Raw genomic sequence first — 14856 nt, 5'->3', positions numbered from 1 at the left:
TGCCAAACGTAGATAAAATAAATTTTACTACACCAAGAATGTACGTTTTTTTTTATAGGTAAATGCTTGATTAGTGGTTAGCATAATAAGTATGGGTTCAAGGGGGTTTTGAATCTGGGACATGGGAACAACTCTCCACATGTCTTACCACTTAGATAAGTGACACTTCTTTCTACCAAGAATGTACTTATAAAGTCTTTTAACACAAATCAGAAAAATAATGTACTTACAAAGTGAAAATCCTAAAAAACTTATTTGCAGCCAGTAAAAGTCTCCTTATTAATTATGCTTGTCAGATGAGAAAGAAAGATAGATACAATCAATACTGTTAGGAGTAATATATTATTATTACTAACTTAGGAGTAATAAATTATTACTCCTAACAAATACATAGTCTTCACAAAGTATAGAAATATTAGATAGAACTCTGTTGCTATGTTTCTCTAAGAATTTAACAAAATATAAATTCTTTACTCTCTACTCTCTCCCATAGTTTCGAGTGTGACACATAAGTTTCTTCGATAATCTCTCAAGCGCATCCCCTTCTTTTTACAGGAATCTTCAAAAATTCCAGTTATTTAATCTTTTTTAGTATTAAAACAAAGGTCTTTAATAAATGGATTGGTTTTCAGGATAATTTTGCTAAGGTTTGAACCGTCAACCTAACAAATGAAAATTTGGTATGAAATGAAATTTTAAATCTTCTTTTTTGCATTACTTTTTTCTTTGAAAAGTTTAGTCCCACATTGAATGGAAGAGTTTTTCCCAGCACATAATAGGTCCTCTTCTCTTTCTTTAGTTACTTTAAGGTAGAGACTATGCTGTGTGTGCTAAGCAACAAAGCATGGAGATGATGCTCTTGGGCACTTTTGAGGTGCACTATACACTTACACGCATACACAGTGAGGAGCCTTTTTTATTTGCTACTAGTCTCCCCAATCTTTGGCTTGTTGATTGAAACAATATAACCATGTTTGGGATGTGTTCGATGCATCTGAAAATTTGAATTTCGAAGTGTGCACTTTTCCCTTTTAAATCTCACTATGCCACAGCAGATTTTCCATGCCCATTATTGAGCAATTCAGGCTTAGACGCATAGAACAGTTGGTTTGACACATTGCAAAACAACTTTGAGGTCATGGGTTCAAGTCTAGCTTACTCATCAAAAAAAAACAAATTTGTTGCAGCAAATCAACGGTGTGCAATTTGGATTTGAATTTTCCACCAAACCTTTGTATAGTGGGGGCAAATATCATCTTAAAGAGAGTAATGTTCATCGTACCTTGAAGCCAGACCCATATCAGCATGTGTTGTTTATTATCTAGCCACTCTTTTTTCTGGTTTTGTGCCATTATCCACCAACAAAGGCCATATGTTTAGCAGATTACGAAGACATTGCTTCATCAACTAAGACTGGATCTTTTAGAAAAACAATATTTGCTCCATAGAAACACTCCTAAAATTCCTCACCTCCAAATGTCTTCTTTGTCAATTTTTTTTCTTCTATTCGAGCGAAGGAGTTTTCAGATCCTCCGTCCCTTCACTAACACTAATCACATGTTAGAAACTAGCATTTAGAGGACCAATTAGTTCCCAGATACTCAAAAGAGGAATCATTCCTTAAATCCACCTTACACATATATACCACTAAAATATAAGAAAACCCACAAGAATAGTAGAACATGCAGTTTTCTTCTTCGGATTATTTAATGATCTCTTTAGTACAAACAAGTATAATGATCCTTTGTCCACACTAAATCAATGTCGTGTCTATTATAAAGAACAATTACTATTTATTGGAGTCTCAAAATAGAAAGACTAATATCCATAATATTTCTATTCAGATTACGAGTACATCAAAACTCTTTCTTAGAGCTCCTTCAAAATATCCTTTTCTTGTAAAGTTTACTTGTGTCAACAACCATTTACCCCAAAACACTGATCTGATGGGGAAGACGCAACCATGAATATAAGAAGGTCATGGGTCAAACTAGGGCACGATAGGTGAACACATGATACTCGAGAGCGGAGGCGGATAACACCACTCAAAAACTTGTAGCTGCATTTTCTTATAATAAAGCCCTCATTTAACGCATGTTATTTCATAAGAGTGAGGATATAGTTGTTTCCTTTCATAGATAACAAAACCTTCTTGAGTTGTCAAATTTTACAAAATCAAATAGCTCAATTTATTAAATAAAACCATTAGAAATCTTCAAGCTCATTACAATGATATCGAGCAATAAATAATTCTATCCAACCATAAATATGACATTTATTTTTATTTAAATTTCCTAATAATTCTCATAAAATTTTGAGCTTTATGAGTAAATATGCAGTAGAGAATAATAAATATACTTATTGAAGTAGACGATCCTTTCAATAAATTATGTATTAATTCAAAAACAAAACCTTTATACGCCAGTATATAAATAAATTATCTAATTAACAAATAAAGGAAGATATAGTTCTATCAATTATTTCTATTGTATATCGGCTACTTCAATCATGGTGGCTTCCTGTCTCTAGATTCTTTTTAACAAAGTATTAAATCTCGAACTATGAATCCATTGGAAAGCTCTCGTTGATACCTTTTCAATAATATCAATTGTGAATTAATTCTATTCAACAAAGAACTTATGATCACCAAAATAGAAATTCCCATAATAACATTTATAACTTGATTCATCATTATTATCATCACCATAGTGGAGAGATGTAACTAGCTTGTTTTTGTTTTATTCACTTTGAATTGTAGGATGTCACCACTCATTCAGAATTTATTTCTTTAAGGGGGGAAGATATTTCATAAAAACACCTAAAGTAATGTCCTTATTTGGGCAGAACATGCATCACACATGCCATTCATCATCATCAAAGCGTTATCCCAAATATTTGGGGTTGGTTGAACAGATCTTGTTCCTCCATTTCACTTTGTCCAGAAACATGACTCTTGTAAATGGAAGTGTGCTCACAATTATTTTCTCTATCTCCATCCATAAAAGAGTCTTTCCCTTGCTCTTTAGAACTTTCAACTTGAATATTTCTTATAACTAGGGGTATAATCAGTCTTCATTGGACATGCCCAAGCCATCTTAGTGTCTCAATCTATTTTATCTTCATTTATTTCCTATTGGAGCTACTCCTAAAATTTCTCGAATGCATTCATTTCTAATTTTATCTTTCCTAGTCTTTGCACTCATCCATCTCAATAACTTTGCATCTGCTATGCTCAATTTATTAAAATGATGTTTTTTGACTGCTCGACATTCAGCTCCATAAAGCATAGTTGTTCTAAATGTTGTCTTATAAAATTCTCTCTTTAATTTGATTAGTATATGTCTATGACATAACAATCCAATCGCACACCTCCACTTTAACCATCCAGTTATGGTTCTATAGGCAATAATTTTTTCAATCTCTCCATCCTTACGTACAATAGAGTACAGATAACAAAAGTAGTCACTGTGGGGTATTTATAGACCATCAAGTGTTTACTAGGCATTCCTCCTCCTAGGTCTTAGTACTAAATTTACACTCCATATACTCAATCTTGGTTCTACCTATTCTAAAGCCTTTGGACTCTTACAACTCTCTCCACAATTTTAGTTTTGTGTTTCCTCCTTCTCCAGTTAACTATTATTACATTTTCTCCAACTGCTATACACCAAGGCACTTCCCTTTCAATACAGGCAATTACTTAATCTATAACTAGAGCAGAAAAATATGAACTCAGTCAATCCGTTATATAAGCCAATTGTAACTGGGAACTCATTGTCTCATCTCCATTTGCTCTCATACAAATCATAGCCCTCTCTTACATATCATCAATTATATCAATGTATCCATTCAGGACTATTTTAGTTCCCAATATCTGCCAAATTAACTCTCTTGGTACTTTGTTGTGAAGATTATTCCGCTTTTTACTATACTTCTTTATTATTTGTCAAAGTAGAAAGATTGCCCAACTTTATCCTGGTATAACCTAACAATATTTGCATATTGATCATCAATTTCTTCTATTTTTTGAGTACGCTTTTAAAGTAACCAAATGTTCATCCTTCTTTTCTGAAATGTGTTTGTTATAACAAGGTCATATGCTATCGTGAATTCAAATATCATATTTTCCATCTCATTTCCTTCTCCAAACCCAAGTCCTTCATAAACCCGTCATATCCTCCATTTTTCCTCCCTGTATGACAAATTAAGCCTCCTATAAATATCCTATCTCCATCCAGAATTACTTTGATGAGCTCATCCAGGTATTCCCAGAGTTATTTTTTAACATTTTCGCATAATCCAACTTGGGAGTGTATAAGCACTAGTTATGTTAATTATCTCTTTCCCACTATTAGTTTAATAAATAAGAGTCAACACCTATTATCCTAACATCTACAACTTTATCCATCAGATATCAATCTATATTATAGCTACACAATTTCTATTTTTAACTTTTCATGTGTACCACAGCTTGTCCACCAATTTGCATAGCTTTAAGTCCTTTCCATTTTGTCTCTTGCGAGCAAGCTATGTTATTTTTCCTTCTTTTTATTGTATGTACTTACTGTAAGCTTTTAGCTGTCAAAATGAAAAAATCCCCAAGTTCCAAGTGATGAGACGAATCCTACAATCCTAGATTAACTTCTTTTATCTCAATCATCTAGTCTGATGCAAGAATCCTTCTCTACATCTCATTTCAATCATTTGGTATAACCCTTATCTACGTCCTACTGCAACGTGTCCCTTTTGAGGAAAATCCTAGCATGAACAAATGAAATGTCTTATCAAGGTTCATGTTAGAGGGTGATGGATTTTTACACCGGCTGCCCCTGACGAAACCCTCCCCCTTTCACCAGTTTCCCATAGTTATATTATAAAGCAAACTTAATTCCATTACTTGACCATCACATGCGACAAAAACTATAAATCATAGTTTTTTTATAATACCAAAATGTATTATGCACCCATAAAGTTAAAAAGTTTAAGAGGCAAAAAAAGTAACATTAAGTAGCAGTGTGACACAATTATGAATAAATCCAAAAAAAGAAAATTGTTCTTTTTTAGGTTTGGTGTTTGGGAGTGGAGTCGATTTTATCTAAGCCAATATCATGGTCTTTCTTATTCTTAAAAGCACTAGAGGATAGTTCGATCATTTCATACAAATAAATGAGGGTTATAGAAAAGAAGTGATGGTGACCAGATGTTTAAGATCAATGGGTTATATAGCATTGCTTGTGTGGAATATCACTTAGAAGATGCAACCAAGTGAAAGATAGCTCTCAGCCCATTGATCAACATTGTCACTTCCTAATTATAGCGGATTAACTGAGAAAAATATCAAGACATGGGGTGGATAAAGAAAGGGCATGAAGGAATAGTTACAGGTTAAGTAAAGGGAAAAAGACAAATATCCTCTTCTAGAGGAATAGTTACGTGTAATTATGACTGAAGGATTTTTGAGATATCTTCATCACTTCACTAATCCTAATCACATATAAGTATGTGAGGACCAATTAGTTCTCACATACTCATTTGATTTTCTAAGAAAAGAAGAGGAATCATTCCTCTAATCTGCCTTGTGTGTTATCAATATAACCTTGGATAATAGATATTGCAGTTATCTTCTTCCTCATGTTATATTTTCCATTTTCCTCGTTTTGTTCCAATAAAGCCCTTGTTAACCTCATGTTGATTCATAAGAGTGTGAGTACGTAGTTGTTTCCTGTCCAACAAAACCCTTTAGAGTTGTCAAATTTGAAAATATCAACTATCTCGTTTTTGTTTTTATCAACAAAGCTAACCCATGTGTCTCACTTTTTCTCATTTCCGATGAAGTTTTTTTTTTTCTCCGTTTTCCAAAACCTCATAACTTCCAATCCATAATTTGGTAATAAAGATAAAACCATTAGAATCTTTATATAAAATATTTACAATGATATCTAGCAGAAATACTTTTGTTCAACCATAAACATGACATTTATATCAATTTAGATTTCCTAATAATGTTGTAGAATTTTGAGCTTTAATGAGTATGTGGTAGAGAATAGTAACATGATTATTGAAGTTTCCCATCCTTTCCAAAAAACATTCTATTAATAGTATAATAATATATAACTTAATTATCTAATTAATAAATAAAGGGGAGGCCTATTCATATCAGTTTATTGCAGATTTTAGTGCCCTCCTTTTGTTCTAGATTTTTTTAAACTAATTTTTAGCTCTCGAATTTCAACTTGCAGCAAAGATGAACCCATTTATTTTTTGATAGGTGTAAGTGTGAATGCAAGGTTTTGATCCCACATATACGTCAATACCAGTCCCCGTAATTATTTTAAAAAACAAACTTAATTCCATTACTTGAACATTACATTCGCCCGAACTACAAATCATGGTTGATTATACCAAAATGTGTCATGCATCCATAAAGTGCACCAGTAAGAAACAACATGCCTTCTTAAGGTAGCAGTGCAATGCAATTGAGAAAAACATTAATTTCCAGTCGGTCAAGAACATATATAAAGCAAAAGAAATATTACGATGGAGTCTGAGTTTCATTGAATTGTACCTGTGTTGTGTGTTTAAAGGAAAACCCCTCCATATTTGAAATCAAAGAATTCATATATGAACCTGTAATTTTCTATAGAAATATTGTGATTAATGCGTTCCGAGGAAAAAAGAGATAATTTTACAAAGGGGAAATTAAGAGAAAACCCCACCAAAATAGTAGACCGTATATGAAAAAAGTGAATCATGTATCCATCGCCACAGAGAGAAGCATTTTTCTTTAGAAACAATTTGGTGGGATAAGGACCACCCAACTCTGAGAACCTCCGCCTAAGAAGAATTGCAGTTACAACTCTACCTGTGCCTATGCCGACCATGCCATACAAGCTCCTGAGGTGACAGAGGGTCAGCCTTCCATGTCAGATGCAAATTAAGGACTCCACTCCAAAATTCGACCCTATAATTCAATCTTAGTGCTTATAGACACCCAATAGTCAGATCCATAAGTATAGCAGGTCTCACTGCTCTCTTATATATAAAAAAAGCCTGTTAATTTTCATTGCTATGTATCTGTCACATAGCACTCCGAAAATGAACCTCTATTTTAACCATCCAGCTCTGATTCATGGGCAACAACTTTCTCAATTTCTCCATCCTGGTCACTTTGGAGTATTTATAGACCATCAATTTTTACTGGACCAATACTAAATTTACACTCCACGCATGAACCAATTATGTTAGTTATCTATTTTCAGTATAACTTTTATAGATAATAGTCAACTTTCTCTTGTACGAACTGACTTTTGGGGCAAAACGTACAACTTATTTTCGGGGCTAGGTGAAGTTTCTCTTGTACAAACTGACTTTCAGGACGAAGTGCATCTTTCACTTGCACGAATTGTATTTCGGGGCGAAATGCAACTTTCAATTGTACAGACTTGTTTTGGGGGCTGGACGACCTTTCGCTTGGTACGAAGTGACTTTCGAGGCAAAACCCAATTTTCACTTGTACAATCTAACTTTTGGGGCGAATCGAAACTTTCGTTTTATGAATTTATTTTCGGGGCTAGACAAACTTTTTTGCATGGTACAAACTGACTTTCAGGGCGAAATGTAACTTTCGTGTTTACAGTTATGACTTTCAGGTCTCAACGAACTTTCGTTAGGTATGAACTGACTTTCAGGAAAAACACAAAATTTGCTTCTACGAGCTGACTTCCGACAAGAAACACAATTTTTTCGTTTGGTACGAACTTATTTTTGGAGCCAAACGAACTTTCGTTTGGTACAAACTGACTCTTGGGGCGAAACAAAACTTTCACTTCTACAAACTGACTTTGAGGCAAAAATCAACTTTTGTTTGTATGAACTACTTTCAGGGCGCAAAAAACAACTTTCGTTTGTCCAAACAAACTTTCGGGGCTAGATGAACTTTCACTTGGTACAAACTACTTTAGGGGTAAGACACAACTTTCGCTTGAATGAAATGACTTTCGGAGCGAAAAGCAATTTTCATTTGTACGAACTGACTTTAGGAGTAAAATGCAACTTTCGTTTGTAAGAACTTATTTTGGAGCTAGAAGAAGTTTCGCTTGGTAGGACCCGACTTTTGGAGCGAAACGCCGCTTGCACGAACTGTTTTTCAGGGTGAAAAACAACTTTCAATTGTAAGAACTTATTTTTGGAGCTAAACAAAATCTTGCTTGGTACAAACTAGCTTTTGAGGCAAAATGCAATTTCGCTTGTACAAACTGATATTCGGGTAAAGCCACTTATTGCTTTTGCGAAAATGCTTTACAAATGAAAGAATCTCTCTCAAGAGAATTATACAACATTGTCTACAAGATATGGCAGTCATCCATCAAACAACCATACAACAAATCAAACTCAAATCTAGGTACTTTCTAGAGAAAATGGAACGCCCTTTCCTGTCCTACACCCCTTCCTAGCTATTGTGGAATACCTAGCATGAATGGAATGAATGTCTGCTCAGAATTCTGCAAAGGGGTGGCAAATTTTTTCATTGGTTGCCAACCTGATGCCACCCTGCTCCTTTACATCAAATCCCCATACTTATTCTGTAAAACCGAACTTAATTCCACTATGTGAACATCATAGGCGACACAAATTACATATCAAAGTTGATTATACTAAAATGTAGTATGCATCCATAAAGTGCACCACTGAAGATAATAATAAAAAATGAAACATGAGGAATTACATTCCTTTTAAGGTAGCAGTATAATGCAATTGTGAATAGTTCTGAAATGTTGTTTTTCTCCTTTTTAAGATTTGGTATATGGGGTTTTGGGGGGTGAACTCGATGTTATCTGGCCTATGCCATGGTTTTCTTCGTTGTCAAAAGCACTTAGAGGATAGTTTGATCATTAAATGAAGTTTATAAAAAAGAAGTTGTGGGGATCAGATGTTTAAGATCATTAGGTTATAACACTCCTTTTGTGGAATATACATAGATGATGAAAAAATGTGAAAAAGAGGTCTCAACGCATTGATAAACATTATAGCTTCCTAATTGTAAAGGATTAACTGGCAAAGACAAAGACACGGGGGCGATAAAGAAAGGGGCACGAATGAAAAATTAAAGGGTAAGTAAAGGGAGAAAGACAAAACTCCTCTTCTAAAGGAATAATTATGAGTGGAGGATTTTTGAGATCTTTTATCACTTCACCATAATCATATTTTACGACGATACGTTAGCATTCCAGCATAGCAGACCAATTAGTTTTCAAATGCTCACTTGATCCTCTAAGGAAAAAAGAGGAGTCATTTCTCTAATCCCCCCTACTTGTATGTTATCATTATTATCTAAGAAAACACACAAGAAGGATCGATATTGAAGTTGTCTTCTTCCTCGCATTATTCAATGTTCACTAGTATAACGATTATTTATAAAGCAGTAAAACTTTCCTCTCAAATACATCAATGTCGTATAACTATAAATAACAATTACTATTTATTTTCACATTAAGATAGAAAGAACATTTATAATATTTATATCACACTAAAAGCGCATCAAAACTCTTTCTTGGAGTTCCTTCAAAATATATTTCTCTAAAAAAGATTAATTGTAGTTACATTTTCTCTATTTTGTTTCAATAAAGCCCTTATTAACCTCATGTTATTTCATAAGAGTGTATTAGATGTTTCCTTTCAAAGAAAACAAAACCATTCACAGTTGTCAAATTTTACAAAATCAGCTTGCTCATTTTATTGCTATCAACACAGTTAACCGACATTTCACTTGTTCTCCTTTTGAAAATTAAGTTTTCTCCATTTTCCAAAACCTCAGTCCAGTCATAAATACTTCTGTTCAACCATAAATTTTCAAGTGATTCTTTACAAATAAAATACTAAAGCATAATTCAATTACTCATTAACAAATAAAAAGGAGACATGTTCATCTAAATTATTTTTAGATCCCAGTTCCCTCTTTTTTCTCTAGATTCTTTTTAAAGAAGTCTTAGCTCTCAAATTTCAATTCACAAGATCCCGCCACCATGTTGGACCGATCTATCTTTTAAGTAACTCCGAAAGCTGGGAAAATGAAGTCTTTCCAAGAGATGACGTCTCGGGAGTTGAAGTAGACAGCCTAAGTTCATAAACTCCAGGATGTCAATCTGGTTCCTTGAGAAGATGGAAGTTCATTAACCATGGGAAAGTTGACGCCACCCACGATAAAATGTGTGTAACAGTTATAAAGAAGATCACCTATGTCCCTAAACCGCTCATGCACAACATATTATGGAACTATAAGGATGACACATAGGCAATACACGATCTCACTAATTAAAGTCACGATTTGATCCACGACAACAAAATTATAAAAGGGCATGATTCAAAGGCAAAAGTACACAATCTTCATGACACTAAGTCAGAACTCTGTTGAATTATTGATTGACTTGAACATCGGAATTGTTTCGCAGGTCACCACCCAATGCACAAAAGGAACTCAAGGAGAAGGGATTGAACGAAGAAAAAGGACCCATGATGACAACAATTCAAATCTCCTAAAATAATATTACTAACTTGATTTATCATTAATACGGTCACCTTGGTCGAGAGAAGTGACTGGGTTTTTTTGTTTTTTTTTTAAATGTCTAACACTCATTATTTTCGGGAGAAGATATTCGCTAAAACAACTAAACTGACACAAGTATTTGGTCAGAAACATGCATTACACATTCCATCCGCTCACCATAATTTATTTATTTTTTTAAAACAACTTAACTCCATTACTAGAACATCACATGCAGCAATCCGAACTAAACATCATAATTGATTAAACCAAAATGTACCATGTATCCAAAAAATGGCATCAGTGAAGATGAATAACTATTCATTTATAAATAAACCTAATTTCCAATTATTCAAGAGTATATAACAAGCAAAAAAAAATACTGAGATGGAATCTGAATTTCATTGAATTGTACCTGTATATTGTGTTCAAAGGGAAGCACTTTCATACTTCAAATCAAACTGCTCACACATATGAACCTGTAAATTATTTTTTTTTTAACAAATTGAGATTAATATGTTCTTAGGTAAAATGTAAAGAAAAAAAATTAAGAAGAAACAAAATTGCATATAATAGGAATTAAGAAAAGACCCACCAAAATGAAATAGTTGGGCTTCGAAACCCCGACTCCATGAGAGTTGAGACCTCCACCGCCTTACATGGATTGAAGTTGCAAAATGATGACTGTAACTGACCTCACTTGGATTCTGAAGAAACATCACACGTTTGAGGTCTCACTCACTTTTACACGTTCCAAGTTCCAACAAAAATTATTAATTATTGAAAAACGAAGAACAAAAATAACTATTTAGACTCTGCCCCTTCTACTGACGGGGGATCCTCGGTGGGAAATTAATAAAATTATAGAAATTCCCTCACCACCAAACTTCCTTTAAAAAAAATAAAAAATAAAAAACCCTCATTTCTTCTCTTCAAAATCTGCCAATAATCAACCTTAAACCGTGCTTTAAGGTGGACCTTTTTTAGAGAAAGGTTAAAGGCAAGGGTGTTTAAGTCAAGAAAACAAAAGCCGAAGGGCGTGTATGTCGCCCGTTTAAAAACATAAGGGTGTCTCAAACATTCATCAAAATCCCAAACTTTTTCAGGAAAAAAAAAACCCTAATTTCTTCTCTTAAAAATCTGCCATCATTCAACCTCCCACCGTCAAACACGGTAGACTGTTTTTAGAGAATGGTCGAAGACAAAGGGTGTTCAAGACAAGAAAACATGAGCGAAAGTGACGTGCATGTCATCAATTTGAAAACACGAGGGTATCTCAAACATTCATCAAAATTCCAAGGGTATGTATTCAAATCTCCACAACCCACAAAAAAATATTAAAAAAACCCTAGATTGTACGGAACGAAGTCAAAAAATGGTATCTCGCGCCCAAACAACAATCGACATCAAATTTAAGAAACACAAAGCATTCTATAAATCTAAAAACTTTCATTGATGACATTTCAAAGGTATCTCAGGACTCAGATTACTAAAAATTAAAATTAAAAAAACAAATAAACTAAAAAAGAAAGAAAAATAAAGATCATCTTCAACAGACAGACAACTTTTTCTTTGTTTTTAGGGCACACGAACTGATAAAATATACCCCCACCGATCGACCAATTTACAAAAAAAAAAAAAAAAAAAAAAAAACCCCCCTTGGGACTGAAATTCAAACTCTCTCACTTCTTAGCCTTCCTTGAGAGAGCTTTCCTTGCAGGAGACTTCGCGATCTTCGCAGCAGGAGCCTTCGTTGCAGCTGGAGCCTTTTTAGCTACCGCAGCCTTCTTAGCGACTGGGGCCTTCTTCGCAGCGGGAGCTTTCTTAGCGGCTGGAGCCTTCTTAGCGACTGGAGCTGGCTTTGGAGAAGCCGCCACCTTCTTCCCAGGAGAAGTTCTAGTCGAAGTCCTCGAAGCTTTCGCTGGCTTAGCAGCATTTGCCTTTGGCTTGCGCTTAGTCACAGCCTTTGGCTTAGGAGTAGCTTTCGGCTTAGCCGCAGCCTTTGGTTTCGGTGATGCTTTCGGCTTAGCTACAGCCTTTGTCTTGGCCGGTGTCGCCTTCGGCTTTGCAGCTGGTTTCGACTTTGGAACTGCTTTTGGCTTTGCAGCTGGTTTCTTCGGCTTGGCCGCAGGTTTCTTAGCAGAAGCAGCTGTTGTCTTTGGCGCCGCCGCTGGTTTAGTCGGTGGAAGCTTGTATGAGCCCTTGATCTTAATCAGCTTTCCAGAAGCGACCAGCTTCCTGAGATGCACGAGAAGCATCTTCTTGAAGTTGGGAGGGAGATTCGATTTCTGTTTTTCTTCGACGAACTTCGCGATCGCGTACTGGCTCGATCCAGTTCTCTCCTTCAAAGCCACGATCGCTTCTTTGATCATCTAGAAATCAAATACAAACAGATCAGAACTCCGAAATCCAGAATTACAGAAACAAATTAGAAATCGAGAATCGATCGTTACTGATAAATACCTCGAAGTAGGTAGGATGAGAAGGAGTGGTCTTAGGTTTTCTCGGAGCAGAAGGTTTCTTCGGTTTCGGCTCCTTCGGTTCTTTCGCCTTCTTAGGTTTCGCTTCTTTGGGTTCTGGGTTCGCCTCAAGAGGAGCTTCAGTGGGTGTCGGATCGACGTTTTCCTCAGCAACAGCAGTTGATTCTTCAACACTCGCCATGGCTTAGAAAATGTTCAAGCTCGGAAGAAAAAACTAGGGTTAGGGTTTCTGCAAAATGAGAACCAGACTGGACTCTGTGCTGTGGTTTCGACTTGAGAGAACGTGTAATTGAGAGGGTTTATATACAGAGAGGCTGAGAGATGGCAACCAAGAGGTGCGATTTGATTGGACCACCGGACCATCACACGGATTACTCTCATTGTTAATTTCAAATGTGGGCCTTTAGATTAACTGCTATCAACGGTTTACAAAGCTCATTTTGTAACGGATTCGGTGGGCGGATTCTCAAGAAAGTAGTTGAATTGGATGGTTTTGAGACTTTGAGGTGTGTTTTTAACCTCATTTGTTTTGGACTTCATTTGAGTTCTACTAAATGGATTTGAGTAAGGCTTCTATGGTTTTGAAGCTTAGGAGTAAAGCTTTCTAATGAGCATCTGCTTGCTTAAAATGGTTAAGTAATTTGAGAGAAATTTGATGTCGAAGCCGCATTGGTCGGTTTTGGTGTTTGTCGAAGTATAATGGAGTTTTAAGAGAATGTTTGGGACCGAATTGAGTTTTTATGATTTGATGCGATTATCATTTAGTGGAGGAGTAAGTCGGTCCAAGAATCGTGAAAATCCAATGAGAATTGGGTATAAAACGATTAGTCGAAAGATCGTAGAAGTTGAACAGGTCATACTTGCATTTAATGATCTGTGGTATGTAACACGAAATACATATTTTGTTAAAATCAAATAGATTGATTTATAATTTGAAAGTATAAATACATGCTATTTGATTTAAGAGCAAGCACAAAATTCGATGTTACGTAAGTCGTAAGTAGAATTATATGGACATTTTTACGAATTACAGGATTTTGATACGTCAATAAAGATACGTTAACAACTCAGAAGAAACATATGAAGTGGTGCAAAATTACATTGCCTAAGAATCTTGTCAATGTCATAGCAATCTAGAAAACCTAAGAGTTCGAGGTTATGCTTCGAAATTTCCCTCTTTTGGAGTTACCATTGTTTTATCAACTCATTTTACGTGATTGCCATTATAGTTGGATTTTTTTATAAAATGATCCAAAAAAAAATTATTTACGAGATATATGATGATCAAAATGAGGAAAGAAATAAGCATTTTTAATAATTCATTGTATGCTTTTATGATCAAGGAGTGGAGCGTTAAAAACATGATGCTTAAGCATCTTTTACACATAAATACACTCGTGTGATGCCAAATTACAAATGTATTATACAAGGACAGACAATGCATGTGTTTTGATTATAATATCAACCAATTTGAGAACATTCTTAGTGAAATATCGAATCAACTAAAAAATTAAAGATAATATGATAAACAATAAGATGAATCCATTACCTAGAAATGTTATATGACTTGGACAATTGTCAAGTATAATTAAGATATTTTACAACTAGATAATATTCATAGTTGCAATGCATCATATGATAGGTATAATTTGTGGATGATTATGCTTACATTGATTATTTGCATTCGTGACAAGTGAAATAAACCATAAACTACAACTCCACACTCTGTAAATCCCCAAAAAAAACTTTGGTGATTGCTTATAAGTAATTGACATTGTTAAGCATATAAATCACAAAAATATAAGTTCTCCTTTTTTTTTAATAGAAATTTATAAT

The 14856-nt window shown here is 34.7% G+C and overlaps 1 protein-coding gene across 4 annotated transcripts in view; it reads right to left on the bottom strand.

Moving 5' to 3' along the window:
- LOC147395652 (uncharacterized) overlaps window positions 1-13305 on the bottom strand; it is a 28339-nt gene extending 15034 nt beyond the window's left edge. For 3 of the 4 annotated variants that reach the window (XM_086449952.1, XM_086449955.1, XM_086449953.1), the window contains exons 1-3: window positions 13004-13305; window positions 11136-12912; window positions 10956-11019 (exon numbers count right to left, since the gene is read on the bottom strand). In XM_086449952.1, the coding sequence (XP_086306078.1) occupies window positions 12223-12912; window positions 13004-13201 (888 nt within the window). In that variant the 5' untranslated portion in view covers window positions 13202-13305 and the 3' untranslated portion in view covers window positions 10956-11019; window positions 11136-12222. Of the gene's footprint in view, window positions 1-6565; window positions 6628-6716; window positions 6895-10955; window positions 11020-11135; window positions 12913-13003 lie in introns of all 4 variants that reach the window. The other variant, XM_086449954.1, reaches the window with a different exon arrangement.
- Between the last annotated feature and the right edge of the window lie 1551 nt (window positions 13306-14856).

Source organism: Akebia trifoliata, chromosome 8 (assembly GCF_017979445.1).
Source record: "Akebia trifoliata isolate Shusen 1 chromosome 8, ASM1797944v1, whole genome shotgun sequence".
Taxonomy (NCBI): domain Eukaryota; kingdom Viridiplantae; phylum Streptophyta; class Magnoliopsida; order Ranunculales; family Lardizabalaceae; genus Akebia; species Akebia trifoliata.
Note: the sequence above shows the minus strand (reverse complement) of the source record. Positions and strands in the feature narration are given on the sequence as shown.